Here is a 27,264-nt window from a genome sequence, read left to right on the forward strand (position 1 = left end):
GACAGATAAGTTTGGAAAACATACTTGAACGCTGGCATCCCCTCTATAATCAAACTGCATCAAACTGAAATGTGATTTGAGTATTTTTTTTTCAAATTATTTTAATTGTAGGCCATGGCACAGAAGGAAGATATGGAAGAAAGAATCACAACCCTTGAGAAGCGTTACCTCAGTGCTCAGAGAGAATCTACCTCCATACATGACATGAATGATAAACTAGAAAATGAGCTGGCAAATAAAGAGGCCATCCTACGGCAGGTTCAGTATCTCTGTCCTGGTTTTTGGTCCATGTGTGTCATCTCACCACTCTCAGAAAACATGAAATAAATAAAGTGTTTCTTGGTAATCATCATTTAATAAAATTTAGAAAGGGAGTAAGTATATAAGTGGAATTTCTCAGTATGCAGTTTGCTTTTTAGGAAAATTAAAAGGAATATTTTAGTGATCATAAAATTAATGATTAGCCTCCCCGGTGACACAAGGGATTAAGAAGCAACCTATGAAGCTATCCACAGACACTGTAGCACGAGTTCTATCCCCGGCCAGGGAGCTACCCACATGGCATAGCCAACCTCTCCTGACTCGCTTGCTGCTCCCCTTGGCAGTGTATTTCAGTCAATCTGCCTGTTCTGTTCCCCACTCTGTCTCCAGTGGATCCTCTCACACCCCACACACCTCTGCCCTGTACCCCACTTCTTGTGTGCCTAAATAAATAAACCTTTAAAAAATATTTACTTTGGATCTGCACAGGAACCAGAAGCTGCATTAAACAGTTTTCATGCCTTGACTCTATTAAACCTAATCACCACCTACAATGTAGGCACAGTTTTCATACTGCGTACACTATGGTTCAAAGACATGAATACCTTTAGTTACCACCAGAGTCAATCATAGAAGCCTAAATGGGCAAACTGTGACCCATGTGCCAAAGCTATGACCCTAAAACGGTATTTGCAAATAAAATTTCATTGGAATACAGCCATTCCCATTCATTTAATCATAGCCAATGACTACTTTTGTGCTACAAAGGAGAGTTGCATATATAAAGCAGAGTGTATGTGATATACATGCATGATTTACAAAGCCTACAGTTTTACTCTCTTGCCCTTCGCAAAAAATACTTGACAACTCCAGATTAAGAACCTGGATTCTTAACCAGTATGCAGTGTTTTAATAGTATGATTGTTAATATTTTGCTCTCACAATATATCTGAATTCCTGATACTGAGCCATATTCCATTTGTCCAAGTTTATATTCACCATTAACTTCTTTTATCTTTTCTGCTAATTGTAAGAGCTTCTCTTTTATTTCATAGGCTGAATTATTAAGGAATATAGGTAAGTTCTATACAAAAACATGAGACTCTTATCACTGTGCATAGTAGTTGAGGAAATAGTACCTGGTTTTAAGTCTAAAGTAAAGGTTAAAGACCAGAGTTCCCAGGACTACTGTTTGCTATCCTAACTGTAACTCTTTAAAAAAAAAAAAAAGGTCTCTTTTCTCCTCTCTTTTTCAGATGGAAGAAAAGAACAGACAGTTGCAAGAGCGCCTTGAGTTGGCTGAGCAAAAGTTGCAGCAGACTATGAGGAAAGCTGAGACCCTACCTGAAGTAGAGGCTGAACTGGCTCAGAGAATTGCAGCCCTGACAAAGGTACTGCAATATGACAGTTGGCCAACCGAGATATACTTAAGGAAATAACTAGTAATTTCCTTTTGGCACCATGAAAATGAAGTTTTATAAAATCTTTGTTATATTGGTCTATTATTTTGTTATATTGGTCTATTATTTAAATTTAAAAATTTATGTATATCTTATTTGTACTAGCATGAATAATTGGTATATGAATGTGATGATTCCCTTGCCTATTTTAAACATCACAAAAGCAAATAAAATTTCATGTTCTTATGTTTTTTTTTCATGGTAAGAGTTACACAAAAGAATAATCACTAAATAGAAGCACAAACTAATGACATTTAGTATGTATTTGTCAATGATAAAAATTAATAGGCTTAACATAAATGTTCTAGTATTAGAAGTATTAGTATATCTAGTATATCTAGTATTAGAAGTATATCTAGTATTAGAAGTAAAAGCCATAAGCAGAAAAAAATGTCAGAATTTGGGAGTTAGGCATATAGAATCCTTAAGTTTTAAGTCATTATATAGGCAGAAAATGCTTTTGATAGTTGCAAGGTCTTCTGAACCAATTAAAACCAATAATAATGAAGAATGCTAAAAAATTATCTGTCATGTTGTAGCTATTAGATTCTGCAGTTATCTTAATGTTTTAGAATTTTGAAACGATTATAATGTTAAAAATGACTTCTTACATTTCACAGTCAAATGGAAATGGCATTGCCTCAGAGTGTATATGCGCGTCACTAGAATAAAAGTCAAGATTTGTACTAAAAGCATATTTGACCTTCAATATCAATTCAAAAATATGCACACATTTTAAATGTTCACACAGTCATTGCTATGTGCTAAGTTTTCCAAGCACTGCAGTATGAGTAAGATAGTTATGTGAACTGAAATTTATAAATTCTCGCATTAGAGATTATCCAAAACAATTGATGTAGTAACACAAAAGTCAAAACAAATATTTGCTTTCCTGAAAAAATAAAAATTAAAGAGCAACAGTAGACTGATCCACTATTAGTTAAACTGGACTAATTAATCAGGTAGTGAAAAGGCAAACACTTGATAGAATAGGGTTAGAAAGTATTGGATAAGTTGGTTGCCTACAGAGTATTGGAATAGCTAGCTGAATAAAACTTAATCTGATTAGGATCCTGTTACAATCTACATTCTTCTACAGACACAGATCATGCCAATAAATCACTGTAGAAATTTCAGAAGTGCATGATTTCTTAGATGAGGATGTATAATGCATTTGAGAAATAGTCTCTAAATTATGAAAATGTGCAAACATTATAGTAGTATTTTTCTTATAAAGACATTTTAAATAACTTCAATGTGTATTAAGATATGCATATATAATATTTTAATTTGAGGAAGAGAAAAAAAACCTCTTACAGTAATATTGCTGGATAAAAAATTTTAGAGTGAGTTAAGTGAATAGATAAGTAATAAAAATAATTTTGTAAAATTTCAGTGCAAAATAAGCATACTAAGTAAAATACCAGAAAGTCTGAAACCTCTCCCAAAGGAGCAATTCAACAAATAATTTTCTCCAAGATAAACTTTGATGGATTGAAAATAAAACATAGTTTGAAAAAAACATGTGACTTGTAAAGCTTAAAATTTAATATTCCTAAGAATCCTTGATTTTGAATATAAAGAAAAACTTGAAATAGGTATCTCTTTACCGCCCCCTTTTTTATTCTCTTACTCTTCTTTTTATACCTATATTCACATTTGTACCTAATATAATTTCTTTAGTTCACTCCTACGTAGTAATACAGTGCTAAAATTCCATTTCCTTCCACTTTTGATTTCCTTGTTTTTTAATTGCCCTTTAGCCTTTTTAATAGCTTTAAAAATGATATAATTTATTCTACTTCCCTTTTGATTGTCTTCTCTTCTGGCTCCTTCTCTCATTAACACCATTTCAGATAGAAAATTTTTGGACTATTGCAATATTTAATTCCTTATACTCAACACTTCAGTGTGGAGATTTCACCTTCAACACACTTCCTCTGCTTGTAACATTTTTCTAACATTTGAAGATCATTCTTGAATTTGCTCTCCTGAATTTCTTGCCTACAGTGATCTCATACTTGTTCTTGTCTTCTGTTCTCAAGGCACTGAGAGACTGTCCCCAGAATCTGCTTTATTTTTTCAGTTTTAATTCATTTTTATTATCTCATTATTACTAGATCATCATAGCCTTTTTTTTCAAAATTCTTAATCTTTTGACTCCTCACTGTTAAAACTTTCTGCTTAACTGAAATCTAGACTCCCATCTCCTATATTTTGAATAGAAACCTTAACAATTCTTTAGGCATTTTATTTGGCACACACACACTTTTATTATTTGCTTTTTACTTTTTTTCTCTTTAGCCCTTTTCTCTTTAAGTTTGTTTTTTATCAACTTCCAAATATACCTATACTTGTCTCAAAGTCATCTCTGCCTGCATTTTCTTTTAAACTTTTAGACTTTAGAAACCTAGCTCATTTGAAATTTTTCTGTATCATTTTCAAGAGTAAAACCAAGATAAACCTTATATCCTATCAGACATACCAAAAAATAGTTGTTTTTTTGTGTGTAATCCTTGTAGTTATACCAGTTGTTTAAACTGCAGTCTTCACAAGGCTAGGATAAATATAAATCAATAGTGGTTGAAAAACGGATTCCAGTATTTGTTTAGAAATGAAGCCTGAATTTATTCTTTGGTTGAAAAAACTATCTTTGTGAGTTTGTGTGTGTGTGTGTGAGTGTGAGTGTGTGCAGATATGTAGGTAATTCTTTTAGAAAGTCATACATATTGATTAGTAGCTAACATAAAACTAAACATTGAACTATGGCAATATATACATAATTAACAAATTAAAATTGGGGGCTTCCAAACTTATAATTTATGATTTCTACTTCCTTAATTAAAATACATTTTCCCTCAACAAGGACATAAATCATCTTGATTTTCATAAGGTATTTCATTTCTTTTTAGTACCAATAAAAAAAGTATCTGCAACAGCACTGCAGCTTAAACATGACAAAATTCGTGTTCAGTCTCTGAAATGAATTTGCACAATGGTTGGTGTGTTTTCTATACTTAAGATAGAGACAGGTAGAAACTTTAAGGACTGGAGTTTCCTTATTTTTTGAAGAGACATTTTTGACAATTGAAATATTCATACCTTGACTATGTTAAGAAGTACTCATCTGATTATTTTTAATATTGCAAGCTGCCTGTTAAAATCAACTTTTGTGAGACTGCAGATGACTTTATGAGTTTAGATTATATAATTTCAACAACATTTTGACTCATGTACTGTATTCATAGCTGAATTGTAAGTTTTAAATTATATTTTAAAACTATTTTATAGCATTTGTGGACTGTAGAAGCTTTCTGAATACTTTCTGCTTGGAAATTTGAGGAGAGAAACTATTTATTTGTTGTTTCTTCATTATGTTCTCTATTTAGGAAGTAAGAACATCCAAAGTAAAATCTTAGAAAAATGTAATTGTTGCATTGTAATTTGCATAAGCACACCAGATTTGAAATATTTAATGTTTATTTCATAGATTAAATTGGAATGGTTTGCATAAAATATTACATATGTATATGAACCAGTACTTGAATAGGTTCCCATTTCTTTTCAGTTACTGCATGACCTATTTATATTTAGTCCTATATTTGCATAAAGTTCTACTGTCTTAGAATAAACTTATAAAATGTAATAGAATGTGCTTGCTAGAGTCCTGACATAGGGCTTGTTGATAATATAATATTTAACTTGTAATTATTATTAAAATGTTGGTGTAATTTTACATGTAATCTGTGTATAACATACTAATCAACTCAGCTATCAGCATTGTCACATGTGTTGAACACGCTGCGTCTGTAGTAACCTGACAGTCACCTCCAAGACATGTAACTAACCTTGGCGCTGAGCAAACAGCTCACAAAGGCAAGGTGCTGCCCATTCACTTTAGGGGACTATTTGTTTCCATAGCAACAAGTCAATGCAGAAACAGTTTTGGAATGATCTCTCTTGTCACTTCAGAGAGTTCACCAATAATTTTATTGCCCTCATGGTATTATTGACACCTTTGTAATTTGAGGACTTTTCATCATTTTCACTAAAAACTTCAAATAAAGACTGTATTTAAGAATAGGCACTAAGGTTCCACACCTTCAGCCATAATGTATATTCACAGACCAGCACTGTTGCTGAGGAAACTCAGTCCCGCTTGAACTGGAGAATACTCACAATAATTAACCCTGCGGCTTAGCTTGTCCTCTGATTTCTACGGAGTTAGGTTTATAATAAATTTTGTTCCAAATTTATTTCATCTGAGTCATTGTGTTAGCATACTCCTTAACATTGAGAACATTGTTTCCATTATTTTTAAGTAAGATAATAAAACAAACCAAAATATAAAACTTTTAATAACCTATCAGAGACATTCTAGTGTTTGGTTTCCCATAATTCCAATTATGACATGACTCTCTCAGATTTGCTTTAATTCATTCTGTACTAGTCTTTCATTGCCAGACATCACTAACCTTCCATATCTTAGGTTGTGGTAACTTTTTCTTTGAACCTCTCATCGTTTTTCATTTATAACCATCCACTGCATCATGTTTACCAGATATCAGTATAGTTCTTTCCATGTAAAATTCTATTAAAGTATTATATTTGCTATCACATTTTTCTTTTAAGCATTCTGTGCTATGTTCTGTTCAGTGTCAGTGTCTTTAGTTCTGATTTTTCAATTTTGTCCCTCTCCTTTTCCTTGACTTGTTAGTCTGATCCAACCTCTTCTACCTCATCTGATGATTATCAATATGTTATGGAAGCTAAACTACAAGAAATGATCTCCATACGTAGGAAGGTAGTCCTACTGGACTTTACTTTCTATTGCTAAATAGAATCCATCTAAGTTTTTCTTTTCATTTCTAAAAATTATGTTACTTTTATTTATTGATAATCGACCATCTGTGCAGTTCAGTGCTTCAGGAGCTTAAGATTGGACAATGGCAGGTTTGTGTTCAAACCATGCAGTCTGCATGTTACATTTGGCTGATTTCATTGCTCATAAAAGACTCCAATGTTTTGCTGATGCTTGGATGTAACAGGCCTTTGTAGCTGACACATTTCAAGCAATGCTGTTCAGCTGCCTGTTTAAATAGAGTTTATTTTTGGAAAACTACATTTGCGGTTGGTAGTAGCTTGCTTTACATTTTATTTCAATTTATTTAGAGGGAAAGTCTTAACCACATCTTACATTTCAGGAGCATTCTTCATATATTTCTAACAGGCTGAAGAGAGACATGGAAACATTGAAGAACGCATGAGACATCTAGAAGGACAACTTGAAGAAAAAAATCAAGAACTTCAAAGAGTATGTATATTAAGAACTGCCGCTTCCAATAATCAGTTTACAAATTTATGCTATATATAAAAAATGAATGTCTTCATTTTGGGTTATATTTAAAATCATGTGAGCATGTCCTGTATGTGTTATGGAAAAAAAATATTTCTACCAATTTAATCAAAACAGACAAAAATAAAACCAATTTTAGAAGCAAACCCAACTATATATTTTTTAAGATTTAATGTCAAATATATATTTTTTTTTCTTGAATGCAAGGCTAGGCAAAGAGAGAAAATGAATGAGGAACACAACAAAAGATTGTCTGATACAGTGGACAGACTCCTGACTGAATCCAATGAACGTTTACAGCTACACCTAAAGGAAAGAATGGCCGCTCTGGAAGAGAAGGTAAAATGACAGAGGGTAGAATCACCTGCACATTAGGCTATGTTCTCATGTCATGTTTATTGTATCCCTGCTGCTTCCATTGTATTGGTTAAATGATCCATTCACTTTCCTTAATTAAAAGAAAAAAAAAAAAGCCTGATGAACGCTTAGAAGTGAATGACTAGTTCTGTAAAAATGTGGAAGATCAATTTTTAAGAAAATAGGAAACATTGTATGGCATAAAGGTTTAGCTTATTAGCTTGATCATATGTGACAAATACATGACAATGTGCTGCATTTTTATGATGAAAATATTTCATTTATCCTTTATGTGATAGGCAATGAAGAGTGATAATGCAAATAATAAATATTTTTCAGTGTATGGGGAAGCTTGCTTGGAACTACTCAAAAGTTTCAGAAAATTGATAATGTGCTATTAGCCTGATAATCAAAATGTGAGTGGGTTTGTATCACCAATAGAGTGATTGTCAACCCCCCACCCCCAAAGAGTTAGGAAGACAATATTTTCAGTTCTATTGTTTCAAAGTAAAGTGCTTCTATATGGTCTGCAATCTCACTTGTAATTACATGTGTCCCACAGAAGGCTGACAGCTCTAAGTCAAAAAGAGTTATGTGAGCTGGTTGCAAATTCCAGAGTAAAAACAAAAGGTAGTACCTAATATCCAGATAGACAAATCATTTTGGAAATTTAGATTGAAGCCTTTCACCTGACATTTTCCCGTGTTCTATACAATAAGCCAAAATTGGGAAAATTTTTCAATGAAGTATAATTTGGTTAATTTTTTTCATTTGGAAATCATATAGCATGCTCTTTTCCCATTCAGTTACAAACACACAATCACAATAATTGCTACACTCTTGGTTTAATTTCACTCTATAAAGAGTGCATTATTTTATATAAATCTTGCTTTGTAGTGCTGTAAAAAAGTATAAAGCGTTAATAACAAATACTTTTATGGAAATATTTTTAAGCTAGCTACATTACAACTTATTTCTACCTCATAACATATAATATTATTTTTATATATATCGTCAAACTCATTTTTATTTCTCTACAAATTTAACTTTTTTTGCAATAGAAGTCCATAAATCAAACTTTAAAAAAATAAGATTGGAATAATTTCTTCTTTATTCACATGATAAAAATGAGTTCATTTGAATTCTTTATAACACCGCTGGCTAATGTTTAACATGTTACTCACTTTTTCTCATTTGAAAGTAACCAATTTATTTCATATTTTTAAAAAAAGCAAACAAATTACTTGTAAGGGAATGTTTATTACACTTGTTCATCCAATTGCTACAAAGTAGCATTTTCCACTTAAATTACTTTTTTTCCAAAATGTTACAGTGTCAAATTAAAAAATTAAAACTTGGCTTTCATGGAAACCAAGAAATAGGTGTACCACAGAAAGACTCACAAAACCTTGAGTTATTAAAAAAGTCAGTATACATATTATTTCTTTGTAATTCACTAATTATTTTTCTTTTTTCCTGTAGAATGTTTTAATTCAAGAATCAGAAACTTTCAGAAAGAACCTGGAAGAATCTTTACATGATAAGGTATTATGAAAATGTACATTTTGTCCATTTTTCTATTCTTATCACATATGTTTTATAATACATTTGATAAAAAAAGTTTTAGGCTATAATATTTTAAGAACAATTTAAAATGTAATACTATACATACAGAAAAGTGTAACAGAGGGAGAGCTTGTTGAATTTTTATAAACCAAACACACTAAAAGTGAGCATTCTTAAAGCCACCTTCTTATTAGCAGAAAATCACAACTCACATTCTAAAGGATGTTCACTATCTTGGCTTCTAAAAAATAGAAAAATTGGCTTGACTTGGTTTTATATGTATGGAATAAAAATGTATGCACTAAGAGGAAGGATGGAGGGAGGAGAGAAGGAAAATCTGGCAACAAATGGAAAATGTTAGAAAAGATGAGAGAATAAAGCTAAGAGAGGACAATTGTTCATTTAACCCTACTGAATGTGATATTATGCTATATGATATATGATATTATATATGATATTATTATATGATATATGATATTATATAATATATGATATTGTTATGCTAATTTAAAAGTAACTCAGGATGTACACAGTCTCCTGGAAGATAGAGCTGTTAAAGTGATATGATATAGCCAATGGAAGATAGCATCTAATTCTTTCTGAAGCATTTCATAAAATCTGCATATGGAAGGTAAAATTTCATCAGGTCCTTGAGGGCATGAACTATCTCAACAAAGAGAGAAGGATAGGGCTGAATTTGGCTCCTGTAGTACAGAGAAAACACAAAGATGGTTGATGTGCGGAATCACTAAAGGTTTGCAATGTCTTGACCAGTTGCTATGTTTAAAAAAATTAGGTTGTGACCAGATTGTGCATTTTGGACTATATCCTATTATACAATGTTATGTTATCCAAAACTCTGTGTGCTCCTGGCAAGATTCCTGGAACCCACTCCCCCACCACCCACCCATGCCTTCTAGCTTCAACAATCTGCCTAAGCAGCCAGCAGTACTAACCACTCCATGCTCTTCATTCTTGTTCATATTAGTCGGTAGATCTCCTCTGCTCTCATGGATTTATATATTATATAAATTGTGTACTAACAAATTTATATCATCTACGAGGTGATCTTATCTGGTAAAACTCAAGCATTCAAGAGCCACCTCAGTATCTCTATATGGGCACATGATATCTCAAATTGAAGTCAATCCCCCAAACACTCCTACCACCTAACCTGGCCAATGCCAGCAGCTGTCATCTCAGTAAATCAATTCTTTCTCTTACTCAGGTTAAAAATCTTGAAATTATTCTTGACCTCTTCCTTTATCTCACATCCCATATCCAGTGCATTAGCAATTTCTATCAAATCTAGCTTCAAAATATAACCAAAACCCAGTCATTCTCTACCTAACACCATTGTTGTCCAAGTCACAAGTTTCTTGCCTATGATTTTGAAAGAACATTAATAGTTTTATTTCTACCAGCTGCCCAATCCTATTCAACAATGTATTTCAGTTATCAAATGATTCTGTTAGTTTCTGCTCTAAATTCTCCAGTTATTGCCTATCTCAGTCAGAATAAAACTCAATGATATTAAAATGATTTAACAGAGCCTTTCAGAACTACTCTTCCCAAGCCCTGCAACCACTCTTTTCTAAATGTCTCTCTCCTTATCTTTTCCTTTACCATCTCCAATCTAGTCCCTCTGATGTCCTTGTTCACGACTTCACCAAATGTAATCCCACTAAGGGGCATGTATACTAACTGATCGTTCATTCTGCTGTAGTTTTGCCTAAGACACTCCCACTTTTTTCTAATTTTAATACACATCTCTGTACCAGTTTAAGGTGTACAGCATAATGGCATAATTTACATATGTTGTGGAATGATTCCCACAATAAGTGTAGTTAAAAATCTATTGTCTAAAGAGAAACAATAAAAGACATACCCGCTTTACAATTCTCTCCCTTTCTTTAGGTATTTACTAAAATACCAATTTACTGGCAAGTCCTTCCACGACTCTCTTATTTTCTCCTTCTTCCCAACATCCTATAGGTGCCATTTTATTGTCTTTTCTACTAGATTATAAATTATAAGAAGGGTAGAAAACATGTTAATTCACATTGTAAGCTTAGGATCTAGTACGCAAGAGGTGCTCAATGCATAATTGTGGAAATAAACAAAAGAACTAATAAAGACAGTAAGAATTTGTTGAATATTTTTAAGCAAATTTTTCCTGATAATACTTGTTTTTAAAAATGATACATTTAGCATGAGAATGTGTGGTAAAGAAACTGAAGGAGAACCACCTCTGTGGAGGCTGGTCAGATAATTCAGGAGAAAGATAAAAGGGAGTAGAGTGGGATGGTAGTAGTAAGAGTAACAAATGACAAGATAGTGTGGTGAGAAAAGAAGTATGTCAGGTAAAATGTTAAGCAATGGTCACTGAAAGGGGATTTAAATAAGCAGCAATAAAAAATCCAGATGGCCTTATTTAGACATTAATAGCAAGTAAAAGCCAGAAGCTTTAAAAGAAAAGTGGATGCATCCATGACCATTTAATTAAAGACTACAATAACAGTCCCATCTTCATAAATTTAGATATTGAAACTGAGAATACCAATCTGAGAAAATGATCAGATGCATAAATAATTGAACCACCAGCCAATAATTTGCACTCTTATTATGTGTTTAACTTCCCCTATAAAGATGATTTTTTTCTAATACTTTTTAGTCCAGTAATCTTTATCTTTCACATGTGTCCTTTAATGTTCACAGAATAATAGAAATCCTTCACATAAATAAGACCTTTCTTTATTTTTAAAAGCTAAAGAGTTATACTCTGTATTGGGCCTCCCCAGTGGCGCAGCGGTTGAGCTCTGGGTTGTGAAGCTGCCCGCAGCCTCTGCAGCACCAGTTCGATTCCCGGCCACCGGGCAAGGGTCCCACATGGCACACAGACCTCTCCTGGCACCCGCTGCCCCCCTCAGCAATGTACCTCGGTCCTTCTGGCTGCTCTGCTCCCCGCTCTGGCTCTGGTGAATTCTGTCACCCTCCTGCTCTTCTGACTGTACGCAGTGCTTGTATAAATAAATAAATAAATAAATAAATAAATAAATAAATAAATAAATAAATAAATAAATAAATCTTAAAAAAAAAAGAGTTATACTCTGTATTGTGAAGCAATGTATATACACATTGCTAGTCATAACTTTAGTAGCCCCATATGTTTTCAAAAATTCAGGATTAGTAAATGCTAGGGAATGTAGTTAAATTTTTATTGACTTCGGCTATTCACATTTTCTTTACAAAGGTAAAAATCAGCATACTTTATTTTCAAGTCTAACAACTTTAATAAAAATTTATCCATCAGTTTTTCTTTTTAAAAAAAATTACTAAGTTTGGTTTATTATGATTAAGTGTTGATAATATTGGCATATGTATATCCTGTGAGTAACACTTTTTTTTGTTTTTAGGAAAGATTAGCAGAAGAAATTGAAAAGCTGAGATCTGAAATTGACCAAATGAAAATGAGAACTGGCTCCTTAATTGAACCCACAATATCAAGGTAACATTAAATTAAAAGTTTATCTGAAGTTCATTGACAAAATCAATATGAATTTCCTTATAGTTTCTTTTTTTTAAATTTATTTTTGCATGGAAGAACTGGGTCACAGGCCAGAGATGCAGGGGATGAAAGGATTTACCAGAGACAGAGTGGGGAGCAGAACAGGCACATTTACTGAAATACACTGCTGAGGGTAGCAGCAGGCAAGACAGAAGAGGTCTGCTGTGCCATATGTGGGTTAACTTCCTGGCCAGGGATCAGACTCACGCCATAGAAGTGACAGAGCTGAAACTTAGTCCCTAGGCAACCAGGGAGGCCCTGAATTTCCTTATAGCATCGTATCTTCTCAGATGAAATAAGTATCTCTCATTGTTCAATATTCATTGCCCTATTTGACTGTTATTAATATACAGTTTCAACATAAACAAATCATTCTCTAATTTAGAAATCCTTTCAGCAGATATGCAATAAAAATTTAAATTATTACCTTTCATATTCTGCGCTTAATCATAAAGACAGGAATATATTAAAAGTATCTTAAAATAAAAAATGAAATCGTATATAAGGTTACTTTTCATTACATCAAGAGGTGTCAGTCTTTTGAACAATATGTGCAAATGTTTTCAATGCTTCATGTTAGGGAAGATATGTCATTGATTATGAAAACATAGCATCTACCAATTCTGTTAAAATAATTGCATATAAATAGGGAATGAAAAGTAAATTATGTTAAAATGTATTTATTTTTACATTTGAAAAGTATAGGTTTATTAGGAACAGGAAAGGAAAAGACATGTGCAGACACAAGTGGGCAGAATGTTAAAAATTTTCAATGAATTTATCCTTATTCATCTTCTTTAATTCAATACCTCATCTTAAAAGCAGCCACAGACAAAAGCTACTTAGATGTTTAATGTGTAATCCATTCATTATCTAAACAGATTTCTATCAAGTGTTTCTTCTATGTTAACAATACCTCCTTGAGCATAAAATGTGATTAAATGTTGATCTTCATCTTCATGAAACTGCTGATTAGATTAAGACTGAGACTTGTGCCATTTATGGATTTGGCCTGGTTGGTTAGATTTTAATATGTGACTAATCCACAATAAAACTCGTTTGTTGCTTTGGATCTCAAGTTCACTGATGAAAAAACAATAGCTGTCATCTGTTTCGGGGATGGTTGATCATATTTGGCTAAACAAGAACATGCGATATTTAGGTTGATGTCTACTTCTGTGGTGAAAACCCAAAACGCACCTACCCTTTTATAATCTTGCCAGATTTTGGGAAATGCTTATTTTTGTTCACAGAGAGAACTGCAGGAGAGAGCACAGTAGATCCACAGGAGACCCAAGTTCAAGAGAATAGCCAGCTTTAAACATATTGCCCACTAATGATGGATCATTTTATAGGACAGCATGTTGTCAATGTTATTAACATCATTATTGTAGCAATAAATTGAATTTTCTGTAAATCTGTATGTAAATGATGTGCCTAGAGAAACTTTTACTGTGCTTTGATTACAGTGTATTTTATTACCATGTTTATTGAAAACCAGCATAATGATATTTTCTAGTTGGAATTTGCCAACTGTCTTATCTCTAAACATATTTCAGAATCAAATGTACTTATCAAAAGCCTTTATATTAGTTCTGATGGTATATACTGTTTTATTAAAGAAATAAGATTATTAACTTTGGATCAGTCCGATTTTAGCATTTTGTTGATTGCCTAAATTGAAAACTGAAGCACTGAGAAATAGATACTCAAAAGTTTACACATTTATCTGTGTAAACTTCTCCAAAAGTTTACACATTTATCTGTTAAATTAATAAGGAATATTTAAAATAAACACAGTAATAAATTAGTAATCAATATAGTAATAAATATAGAATTGCCAGAATTTAAGCAAATGGATCTTCATTTTCAATTTCAACATGTTTTATTGCATTTAAAAATGATAAATGAGGGCCTCCCCGGTGGCGCAGCGGTTGAGCGCTGGGTTGCGAAGCTGCCCACAGCCTCTGCAGCGCTGGTTCGATCCCCAGCTGTTCCCCGGCCACTGGAGGAGGGTCCCACATGGCGCGCAGACCTCTCCTGCCGCCTGCTGCCCCCCTCAGCAGTGTACTTCGGTCCTTCTGCCTGCTCTGCTCCCCGCTCTGGCTCTGGTGAATTCTCTCACCCTCCCACACTTCTGACTGTACCCAGTGCTTATATAAATAAATAAATAAATCTTAAAAAAAAAGACTCTCAGATAATTTAAAAAAAAATGATAAATGATAAACCGACCTTTTAATTTCTAAAAAAATAAAATCCACTTGATCTTCATGAGTAGACTCAGGCTGGAATTTCTGACAAAGCCTCTAAAGAGACTTCACAAAATAATGATTGCATTAATCATCTTCCTTGAGGTTTATTTTCTATCTTTTTTTATTAAAGATTTATTTATTTATGCATGCAAGAACTGGGGTACAGGCCAGAGGTACAGGGGCAGGAACGGTGGTGATAGAATTCACCAGAGACAGAGTGGGGAACAGAACAGACAGATTGACTGAAATACACTGCTGAGGGGAGCAGCGGGCGAGACAGGGGAGGTCTGTGGCACCATGTGGGTTAGCTCCCTGGCCAGGGATCAAACTCGAGCTGCATTGGCTGCAGAGAGCTTCTTAGTGCTGAGATTTAAGCCCTTGCACCACCAGAGAGGCCCCCTTGAGGTTTATTTTCTTTAGAATTTATTCTTGATTGCCAGTTAAGGAGTGGATAGTGAATTGTTGGCAAATTTAATTTTTGCAATTGGATGTATTTCATATTTTCCCCTTTTTCCAGAACTCATCTAGACACCTCAGCTGAGTTACGTTATTCAGTTGGCTCCCTAGCGGATAGCCAGCCTGACTACAGAACAACTAAAGTAATAAGAAGACCACGGAGAGGTCGTATGGGTGTGCGCAGAGATGAACCGAAGGTTAGACTATGTTTCAAATCTTTGATGACTCTAAGTTATTACATTATTCTATTTGGGATAGAATTTTACCAGAGAGAACTCAAAATCCTAATGTTTTTATTCATTTCAACCATAGTATATGACATAATTTTAAAACTGTAACTAATGTCAGTCATGTGCCAGAAGTCAAACTGAGCATTTCCATGTTTCTATCCACATGCCTTTATGCATTGGCTATTGTTTTTATGTCAATTTCAGATATAAAAAAATTGAAGTTCAGAAATATTAAGTGTTCAATTGGGCAAGTAATGCAATAGAATCCAAATGAGTATTTGTGTGGTTCAAATCCATGATTTTATCCATTCTATACTGCTACTTGGTTTTCTTGGGTATTTAAGCAAAAGTGTTCATAATTGTTAATTAAAGTTAATTATTTCAAATAAATTACTATTTTAAAAATTACTGTTTTTGAAGAAAAAGTACATAGACAATTGAAAGTAAAAGTGCTTATGGAGAACTATTTATGATGAACTGCATTTCCAGCCTTTCATTTTAAATAATTTAAAATTTGTAGGCCATGCATGTTGAGTAAGTATGTAGTTATGTTTGATAGAGAAGCAATACAGTTCCTTTGTGCCCTAAGTATAGTTTGTTCACTTCTCCACTTATGTGTGTTCAAAATACTATATAACCTACTTGTCCTTATTTACATACAGGTCCTTGACACTTTTTAATTACATATTAATCTCTCATAGCAGGCATTCAATATTTGTGAATGGATGTGTAAATCACAGAAAAGAATGTGATAAGTCTATTTCAGTTTTCTCTTTTTTATGTGATAAATTAGAACTACTTGGTAGTAGAATGACTTATAATAAAAATGCTATTTCAGGTCTTCAATTCTTAAGTAAATACTCACGGCAATAGCATGTGTTTCCCGTAAAATTATTTTACATCATCACAAAAACCAAAACCATTTTTTTTTAAAGCAGCAACTCTAGCACTTTCCCTGTACTGCCAATCCTATCAGACCTTCAGAATGCAGCTTGCAAACCACTGCTCTATTACTTACACAAGACTTTCTTTCACATGACAGTTTTATTATATTAGTTAAAATAAATATTGTCAAGTAATTTAGCATATCTGAGGATTAAAAAGTCAAGGAGATATTTAAGTGACCAGAACAATAGAGATAAAATTAAATCACTTTTCAATATTTTAAATAATACTTCATTAGAATCTGTGTAAATGATGTTAGAAAGAGTATTCTTCTATACTTTGTTGTGTGATAATCTTGTCAGCCTCAACCTATAATAGAAAATATAGATAAAATGAATTAGTAGAAGAAATGGGAATGCTTGACTATAAGTCAATAAAGAATGTTATATTTGGAAACAACAGAAAATGTAACAAACATAATGCTTTAATTTTTTTCTTGAATTGGGGTTGAATGAGAGATCAGCCTGGAAGTTTGTCATCCCTGTGTGTATTAAAATTGTGTTATTTATGCTAACAATTAATACCTGCCATCACCTAAGATGTCAAAGAACTAGTTTACTGAACTGATAAATTAAAATGTGCATAGTCTCTTCTGCTGTTGCCAGGTAAGCTATAACAAGGTGTGGTTTTTTGTTGTTGAGACTCCAAATAGTGCTTTGAAAATAAGCAATCTGTTAAGTATGCTAATTGTGCATTTGCCATTCAGGTAAAATCTCTTGGGGATCATGAGTGGAATAGAACTCAACAAATTGGAGTGCTAAGTAGCCACCATTTTGAAAGTGACACAGAAATGTCTGATATTGATGATGATGACAGAGAAACAATTTTTAGCTCAATGGATCTTCTCTCTCCAAGTGGTCATTCTGATGCCCAAACTCTAGCCATGATGCTCCAGGAACAATTGGATGCCATCAACAAAGAAATCAGGTGAGCCCAATTAATACTGATATTTTTGAGACAGTAAGGACCTGATACTTGTAACAGTATATAAGCTTCAGGTGTGCACCATTGAGACTCCACATGTGTATATACTGGATTAAGTTCATTACTTCCAATATTTGACTATTATGAGTAAAGCTACTATAAACATTCATGTGCAAATGGGCCTCCCTGGTGCCATAGGGGTCAAGTCTCAGCACTATCACCTCTATGTCCTGAGTTTGATCCCCAGCCAGGGAACTAACCCACATGGCACAGCAGAGCTCTCCTCTCTTGCCTACTGCTCCCCTCCACAATATATCAGTAAATCCACCTGTTCTGCTTCTCACTCTGTCTCTGGTGAGCCCTCTTACTCACCCCGCCCCCACACCTCTGGCCTACACTCCAGTTCTTCTACTAAATAAATAAATAAATATTTTTTTTAAAAATCCATGAGGTTTGTTTTGTGTGCACATGAGTTTTCAATTCCTTTGGATAAACACTGAGGAGAGTGATTAATGGATCATACTGTAAGAGTATGTATAGTTTTGTAAGAAACTGACAAAATATCTTCCAAAGTAAATATGTAAAAAGAAAACTTTGCAGTGATTTTAACCATAAAGTTAAGGTTTATATATCTTGGGGATCACAGTTAACCACTGTAGTTAAGAAAAAAATATCAGGAGAGATTCAACTTAAATGATTTCTTTACACAACCCAACTAAAACTTTTTATTCCTTGTGTCTTTATAATAAACCAATTTACAAATATTCTTGAAGCTTTCCTCACTTAAAGAAAATGAGTAATAGCTAATGCTTTGTCTGCTCAAGAAAATTTATAGTAAGTTTTTAAAGGTTTTTTTTGCACTTTTTAATTTATCTATTGATCCCTACATTATTACATTTCTTGGTGTTTATTTAAGGCAACTTGGCAAGGTAGATATTAATATTAAAAAGACTCCAGGGGGCCTCCTGGTGGCACAGCAGGTTGAGCATAGCACTGGGAAGCTGCCAGCAGCTTCTGCAGCACTAGTTCAATTCCTGGCCAGGGAGCTACCCACATGGCACAGCAGACCTCTCCTGTCTCGCCTGCTGCTCTCCTCAGCAGTGTTTTCAGTCGTCTGTCTGTTCGGCTCCCCACTCTGTCTCTGGTGAATCCCCTCACCCTCCCGTGCTTCTGGCCTGTACCCCAGTTCTTGTATAAATAAAATAAATCTTTTAAAAAACTAGAAAGACTCCAGGCTTCATTTGGCCAAATGATAATTATGAATGACCATTTATTGGAATTCTATCAACTATACTTTTTCACTGAGTGTGAGGTAAGATTCATGATTCATTCTATTGGAATCTGAATTTCTGAAAATCTCCTTTTTGTTGGAAACTGAGTTTGAATGGAAGATTAAGATGAGGGCCAAAAATTAACTAGCAGCATCTTGCTGTAGTATATACACCTATTGCTTTTCAGTAATGCACACCTGAATTATGTTATAATACAATATTATAATACAATTATGTTATAATACAATGTTGCTTCAGTTAAAAAACAGAAAAAAGATATAAGTGAATCTTTAAAGAAGATATAGACAATCTTAAATGGCATCATTTAAAAAATACTTGTAAAAAAGGCAGCTTTAGCCAGTGCTAATATAGAAAAACATCAAATTGAAAGTAGGGGGGAAATATATATTATATGAAAAGAAGGATTTTCTAAACTTCAGCCAGGAAGTCCCAGGAATTTATTAAAAAATACATTGCTAGACAAAATAAAAAGATGAAAACAATTACATTAGACATAAAATGTTGAAAGAGTAGGCTTTATTGTCTTATGTGAATTCCAATTACTATTCTAGCAGCATATAATGGATCAAAAGCAAACTCTCTATTTTAGGTTAATTCAGGAAGAAAAAGAATCTACAGAGTTACGTGCTGAAGAAATTGAGAATAGAGTGGCTAGTGTGAGTCTGGAAGGTTTGAACTTGGCGAGGGTCCACCCAGGTACCTCCATCACTGCCTCAGTTACAGCTTCTTCGCTGGCCAGTTCATCTCCCCCCAGTGGACACTCAACGCCAAAGCTCACCCCGAGGAGTCCTGCCAGGGAGATGGACCGGATGGGAGTCATGACACTGGTATGATGTTGTGTGGAGAAAACGTTTCCCCCATTAGGATTAATGATGCAGTTTCTGAAATTTACTGGGTCTATCTTCTAGTCTTCGAACTTTCTGTGTGTTGTATTGCTTTTTTTGGTTATTCTTTTCACAACAACTTTATGTGGTTGGTTCAATTTCTAATTCCATTATTAGGTGAAGAAATGTAGCCTACATCTGCATAGCTTTTCGAAGACTACGTAGTAAGTGAATGGAAGATCCAGAATCTAAATCTTCCCCTAGAAATCTAAATGACTTAAACCATTAAATACATTTTTGCTGATGACATAAATGAGTAAATTGAGACTGGGTATTTCTTCCTAATAAAATAAATAACAAAAAATATATTATAATTGCTTCAATATGCTAACATAGAGGTTATAGTTTTATATGTACATACTATAATTTATTAAGAAGAATCATCAAAAGCAAGAGCAGCAATTTTCAAATATATTTTTAGAATCTGATGATATTTTTTATATTTTTTAATTCAATTCTTTTTTATTTATCTTTATACTTGAGATTAAAAATTGGAAGTCTAAATTATGAAGTCCTCTGAACATAATTGAATAAAAATTCGAAGTGCTCCCGGTTAAAAAAGCAAAAAAAACTTCTGGAAATGATGGCTGGAAAAACAGCTGAATATCCTGATGTTTGGTTACTTAATTCTCATGATAACATTTGATATTTTGCGGACAATATTTCAATAAAGAGCTCAATGACTGAGGTTTTGAGAGCATGAGGTAATTGTGTTTAGCACAGCTAGTAAATGGAACTAGATTTTTCTTCAAATTTGCTAACACAGAAGCATGTACTATGGTGTTTTGTTTCTGTAATTATCTGGAAATATGTTGAAATTACAAAAATAATGAAAAATATTCTGAACTTTTTATGGAGCAACATTTATGTTTTGGCAATGAATGATAAAACTATATTATTAAAACAGTAAATTTCCAATTAAAAATAAAGCTTTGGGAATAGAGATTAATTAGGATATAAATAGGACAAATAATAGTTTATATGCTGTAAAATCTAGGACAAACATAACAAATAGAGGGGAAATGAATGGTACTATAGAAGAATAAAAATTGTGTATAGTGTTTTTGGTCTACAAAGTAATATACAATGTGTGTGTGTGTGTGTGTCTAATAACTGAACAAAAAATTCATTTTACTTTTTAAATGGTGTTTTTAATTAGATATTTTGCAATAATGTATATTGTGACTAATAAATTCTATTATTTTCATTACAATTTCTATAAATGCACATGGATGTAAACATATATTTTGAATATATTTATATATTGTGAATATATAGATATTTAATGCTCTCAAACCTAAGAGAAAACTTTATTTTATTTTATCACCACAAAATTTCTGCTATATATGTAAGTTTAGAATTTTTTCTTTAATTTTCCAACTGAGAATTGAAACAGGAAATTATTTACAAGGTGAGGCAATATTTCCCATATTTAAACTCTTTGGAGACTTCCATGCATTAAAACCTACCTAAAGGAGAGATGGTGAAGAAAATTTAAAAAGAAGGAAACATTTATCTTGTTCAGTTATTGAGTCTCTATTCTATGCTCATTTCCCACTTAGTATGAAAAATATTTTTAAAATAGCACAAAAAATAGTCTATCACAACAAAGACCTATTAATCAGAATTGACTCTGCCTAGATACAGCACAAACTCTTAGCCAATGTCCTAAGATATACTAACCCAATATATTGAACTGCACTGCACCTTGATCTTATTTTAGAAATCTCAGAGCTACTCATATGATTTTATTAAATAAAATTATGCTCTCTCTGTTAGTTTCTGAATATGTAATGTTCTCTACATGTGTGTTGATGATCTGCTTATTCCCAAAACTACAATAACCATCTTGGCCCACAAAATACAACTTAGTCAGCATTCAAGATAAGAAAACTTTGGTTTATTTCTTTACTGCTATTATTTCTTTATATTTTTAAAACATGGTATTTTACCCTCTTAAGTATTTTAATAAATATTAGCATCATAATTATTGGCAGTGTTGTTTTTATAATGATAGTAAAATATTTGTCATCATTTTAAACATTTTATATGTGTGAAATGGATGCTGTGCTTCTATGAATTTTAGTGAGCAGTTAGTCATAAATAAGCTAGAGGTAAATGACTAGTGTTACATAATAATTAGAGTACTTACAGATAATTAGAGTACTTCAGGATATTTCCTGAAGGCTAAAAAACATATTTAAAATTCTTGATAAATGTCAGAAAAATCAAGAAATGAAATCTAGGAAGTCCTTATCACCTAGTGAACTTGGTGACCTAAAACTTGGTAACTAAATTCATCATTGTCACAATAAAAGATGGATAAATGTTCTTACAGGTAGGAAATACCAAAGGAAAATAATTTTCTTGAATATAATTCATGTTTGACTATTCAGAGGAAGATTAGAAACTTCACAGACAGAAATTTAGATATTGAAAAGACATTATATTAGTATTGTATATGTTTATATGTTTTGAAAACATTATTTGTTCTGATAATAGAACATACCATATTTACTTTAACCTTACCATAGTTCTTTTAGAATAATATATATTTATGCAAGCAATGTCTAATTATAATATCAAATGAGGTAAATATTTCAATAGCAACAAAAGTATAAAATATAATGGAACAGTATAAAAATTGTTTACCTACCTAAGAAAAATTAACAAAGATGAAAAACATTCTTTTGGAATCTTAAAAAAAACTATTTTAAAGTTCTTTTAAGAAACATTGTCAAGAAAACAGGAGCCCCCAGAAACATGTTCAAGTTCAGAGCTCTTGGCATTTGTGTTTGTTAGAATGCCAAGAAGTCTGAGATCCTACAGGAAAAGCAAACCTTTCCAAAGGAGGCCCTAGGTTCTACACAGATGGGGCAAAAGGGAGTGTCTATAAAATACAGGTCCTTACATTGAATCTTCATGCATAGTTTTCTTTATGTGTATCTCTATTCCCTAGGGACTATTTATTCCCAAATTTATTTCTGGCTAGCTTACTCCATATGTGTGTTATATTCCCAAGGATGCAATGTCTCATATTTTATGCATGTACACATGGCCACGTAACAAAGACACATTCTCTTCCATGCCATTTAGGAAACTCCCTGTCTAAAGCAACTTCTGAGAAGAATGCCTTAATAATTAATAATTAGAAAGGAATAAAATGAAAAAAATGATAGCCAAGTTACACATACTATTTAAACTTGTAGTCAAATGACAATCATTAACTAGTTCTCTTATTTTTTTTTTTATTACTGCCAATCACAGCCAAGTGATCTTAGGAAACATCGGAGAAAGGTATTGTAAATATTTTTTACATGGTTACTAAATATTATATTCTTTCTATGAAAGAATGACCATATTATTCCCCCTAGTTGAAGTATTTTATTAACTAAGTGCTATTTAATATGGTCTTAAGAGCAAATGCTGGAAATAAACTTATTTATGATTTCTATAGCAATGATTAAATTTATTTACTCCTACATAATTTTTTTTTGTACTGGGTTTGTGTTTTTTAAACTTTTAATCAGTTGTGAAATTCATACTCTTTAATAATGTAAATATATGTCTAAAAGAATCTATATGCCCTAAGACTTTTGTTTGGTTTTGGTTTTATATTACAATTACTCAAATAGTCTTACTTTAGTAATTCTCTAATTCCATCAGTTTCAGCTGAAATTTAGAAAAAATTCATCTGGCTTTTTTTTTTCCTTCTTCTTCTAGATTGCAGTGGTGGAAGAAGATGGTAGGGAGGATAAAGCAACAATTAAATGTGAAACTTCTCCTCCCCCTACCCCTAGAGCTATTAGGATGACTCACACACTCCCTTCTTCCTACCACAATGATGCCCGAAGGTATGACTCTCTTTGTACTCTGCACTTTATCTCCATCCCACAATATTCTTCTTCCTTTCAGTGATGTCAAACAAAATCCTTAAAAATTTATATGTAAAGTTTTATTCGAACTAGAATTTTCCACTGGGGTATTGTCCTGATCCTTCTGCTCAATATCACTTTTGATAAAAACAAATTTTGATACTGAGATCAAATTTTTAGTTTTGAAATTAATTGTGTATTTCTGGTCTTGTTGCTAGCCAGTATGTATACAAGCTTTTTTTAATTTTTAGTATGTATTTCCTGTTAAAATGGAGTCAGGTTAGAAGATGGATTTCTTAGGAATAGTAACAAAAAGCTAAAGGGATTCTAGGATAAGACCATAAAGTTGGTTGAAAGTCTCGAAGAGTGATAAAGATCTGAAAAGTACATGATTGTGCCTTGTTTATTTTGGGCAGTTTAGGATATATTCCACTCTATGGGCGTGGTGGTTTTCAACTATGATGGCTTCTCAGACAAAGTTCTTAAACATTTACCAAAATATTAAAGAAAAAGGTAAATTTACATGGGGAAATATTTGATTTTCTTTTTTTTTAAGATTTATTTATTTATGCATGCAAGAACTGGGGTATAGGCCAGAGGTGCAGGGGTGAAAGTATTCACCAGAGACAGAGCGGGGGACAGAACAGGCGGACCTACCAAAATACACTGCTGAGGGGAGCAGCAGGTGAGACAGACAGGACATGTCTGCTATGCCATGTGGGTAGCTCCCTGGCGGGCTGAGGGATTGAACTGATACTGCATAGGCTGTGGATAGCTTCACAGCGCTATGTTTAACCCCTTGAGCCACCAGGGAGGGCCATCATTATTAGCTATGTTTAAATATTTATGTAAGGTTGAAAAAAACCAAACTTCCAAAAAGGGTCAAGTACTAGTAATAGAAGGTTGTTTAACATGCAGTTAATGTGCCAACCTAATTCATTGACTAGAACTTGCACAAAAATTAGGTAAAAATAGTCACCAGGAAGAGAGTTTTCTAGAGATGTTTTGATAGCCCGAGGACATGAGACTGAGAAAACCACACTTTAGTATGTCTTAGAGGAAACAAAAGAATAAAGGGAGAAGATAACATTAAACTTTACTTGTTCTCCCTTTTGGACCTTTAACATGGAAACAAATCTTGTGTACCTCATGGAGGCTGCATCAAAACAGCTTGCCCTCTTGTGTTTTGCAGTAGTTTATCTTCGTCCCTTGAGCCAGAGAGCCTTGGGCTTGGCAGTGCCAACAGCAGCCAAGACTCTCTTCACAAAGCCCCTAAGAAGAGAGGAATCAAGTCTTCAATAGGACGTTTGTTTGGTAAAAAAGAGAAAGCTCGACTTGGGCAGCTCCGTAAGTATGTGTGTGTTGACTTTCCACTGCCCCTCATTTCAGTGACTTCTGAGTATTCATCTGTGTTTCACTTCATTACTCTTCTCCTCACTTCTTTTTCCTGCTGGAAAAACTTTAAAAAAAAAAAAAATAATCCCCGTACTGCAAATGCAAAATAGCTAAATAATGCCTAACAAAAGTTAGAAGGTAAGAATATTGTAAAATATTCAGATCTTTTGATTTATCTGTTAATAACAGTTTAAATTTATTTAATGCTAACTCTGTTATAGAGAAGGATCTTATAAGGCAAGTGTTATCACTGCTGCATTTATTTATCAATGAATAAACAATGTCTTGGTAATTTTGTTAGTGGATAGAATGAGGGGCACGCTGGAACTCCCAAACCTGCCTGCTCTAAATGGGTTTGGCCATTTGCCACATAAAGACAAACATACTCTTACTGCATAACACCTTCAATAGAAAAGAACTTTAATAGAATTAGTGTGTAATAGAGAATTAGTGTGCAATAGAAAGGAGAGAATATAGTGTAAAAATTTTTCCCCATAAAACCCCCAAAGTTACCCATCCCTTTGAGGGTAAATGCCAAGGCAAACAGGACTCACCCTAAGCAGGGCCGCTGAGGCCTGAAAACTTGCCACAAGTCTAAGGCGCCTTCTGGCATGGAAATAGAAGAAAGGGATAGAAGGGACCAAGGAAGTCTGGGATGAAGGAGCAAGACTACAGTACAAATCAAGATACAGGCTGCCATTATCAGCCTCCCCAGGTGAAATGATGATGCATACTATTGACATTTTTTTGGGTGTCTTCACTATATATCTTTTTTATTTAAAATTTCTTTTAATGTCTTTGTTATTCTTTATTGCATCTTCTTTTTCTTCCTCTTTTCCTTCTATTTAACTTAGAACTAGAGTAAAAAAATTGGGAAAAGAGTTAACTTCTCCATTCTGAAGAGAATGTTAACAAATTTCTTAGCATTTGTTTTTGTTTCTCAAATAAAGGGATGATTACTTGCATGTAATGCTTCAATCCCCATGCTTACTTTCCTGCAATGGCACTAAAGGAATTTTTTATAATAATGTTCATGTTTGCAGATTTACAATAGTGGTATTATTTCAAAATGCATTTCCTAACTTCCACAGCTTGAAACCCACACAAAGCATCAGAAGCCATGGGAAACTGATATGCACTCAGCTGTGTGATATAGTGTTATTCAGCCGGAGAATTAAATCCTCTTTGGATTTATATCTCTCAAGAGAAGAACCCCTTAGGCTATAAAACATTTTATTGCATAGGGAAAGATTTTTTCATATTAAAAAAGACTTTTAAATTTTCTTTCATTTTATTTGACAACTAATTAGAGTCTCCCCAAATTATTTGTGTCATTTCCAATATATTATAGTATAATTCATAATAGTGTAGAGTTATTTTGAAATATTTATTTTGCTAACATAGCAATCATTTTACATACTCCTATTTCAACATATATTTTCATCTTTAGCTCTGTAATTTACATTTCTCATTTAAAATGCATTTATTTGCTTTTTTCATTTCTATTTTCTTTTTTTAAATAAAGATTTTTATTTATTTTTAATTGAGATAATATTTGGATACCCCCATTAGGTATTACCACCAAAGTGCTTTTTACCCTCTTTGTTCTTACAACTCCCGTATTCCTTTTCCCTCTTGGTGCTTCAGTTCTGTAATCAGCTATCAGTGTTAGTTTTTCAGCTACTAATTTAGTTATTTTATATTCTACACATTAGTGACATCATCTGGTGTTTATCTTTCTCCTTCAGACTTATTTCAGATAACATTATCCCTTTCAACTTCTATTTTTATTTTATATTTGGCTTTCATGAGGAATTATTAACAATTTTATCAACAATATTCTGTCAAAAATAAATGTATCCAAGATATATAGTTTAGAAAAATATAGAACTTTCTTGAAACTTAAGCTTTATTACATATTTTCAGTGGCTTTGTGTCTCACTGTCAAAACAGATGAGAAGGAAACCAATTACAATTGTATTTTCATCAACGCCTGCCATGTCAAAAACTAGTAATATTTAACAGTTGTTATCAGCAAGTGACATAGACGTATAAGAACAGTGTTAGGAAGAACATTACCCAAAATAAACCAGTAATTGGAAAAACTGCCCAGAAAAAGAAAAATGATAAAATCATTATTATGTTTTTAACTCAGTAATTTTACAATTTAAAGAAAATGAATAAAGTTGTTTATCTCATATGAATAAAAGACAAATAAGTAGAACTAATCAAAAGCTCTCTCTTTCTTGCCTCTGTCTGCTTACCTATGAGAAAGATTTCACCCAGAAAAGAGACATTAACAAAAGATCTTTGTAGCTAAGAGAGTTGAGATTTTGAGGAATAAAAATGTAGATAATTCAAGGTCATTTATTTATTTCTATTTTGAGGGGAAAAGCTCACATTGAAACCAATATTGATTGCAGAATATTAATACTTTAAGAAA

General features: G+C 32.9%; 1 protein-coding gene across 10 annotated transcripts in view; it reads left to right on the forward strand.

The window, feature by feature from the left end:
• The window catches only part of PPFIA2 (PTPRF interacting protein alpha 2), a gene marked incomplete at both ends in the record, with an annotated part of 353,793 nt that overhangs the window by 272,949 nt on the left and 53,580 nt on the right, over positions 1 to 27,264 (forward strand). For 7 of the 10 annotated variants that reach the window (XM_084254528.1, XM_084254531.1, XM_084254532.1 and 4 more), the window contains 12 exons: positions 112 to 258; positions 1,518 to 1,652; positions 6,952 to 7,035; positions 7,285 to 7,416; positions 8,917 to 8,979; positions 12,417 to 12,508; positions 15,338 to 15,473; positions 17,158 to 17,378; positions 19,257 to 19,494; positions 22,819 to 22,848; positions 23,275 to 23,405; positions 24,619 to 24,773. In XM_084254528.1, the coding sequence (XP_084110654.1) occupies positions 112 to 258; positions 1,518 to 1,652; positions 6,952 to 7,035; positions 7,285 to 7,416; positions 8,917 to 8,979; positions 12,417 to 12,508; positions 15,338 to 15,473; positions 17,158 to 17,378; positions 19,257 to 19,494; positions 22,819 to 22,848; positions 23,275 to 23,405; positions 24,619 to 24,773 (1,564 nt within the window). The remainder of the gene's footprint in view (positions 1 to 111; positions 259 to 1,517; positions 1,653 to 6,951; positions 7,036 to 7,284; positions 7,417 to 8,916; positions 8,980 to 12,416; positions 12,509 to 15,337; positions 15,474 to 17,157; positions 17,379 to 19,256; positions 19,495 to 22,818; positions 22,849 to 23,274; positions 23,406 to 24,618; positions 24,774 to 27,264) is intronic. The other 3 variants (XM_084254530.1, XM_084254534.1, XM_084254536.1) reach the window with 1 other exon arrangement.

The sequence above is a fragment of the Talpa europaea genome (genome assembly GCF_964194135.1).
Source record: "Talpa europaea genome assembly, chromosome: 15".
NCBI classification, from domain to species: Eukaryota; Metazoa; Chordata; class Mammalia; order Eulipotyphla; family Talpidae; genus Talpa; species Talpa europaea.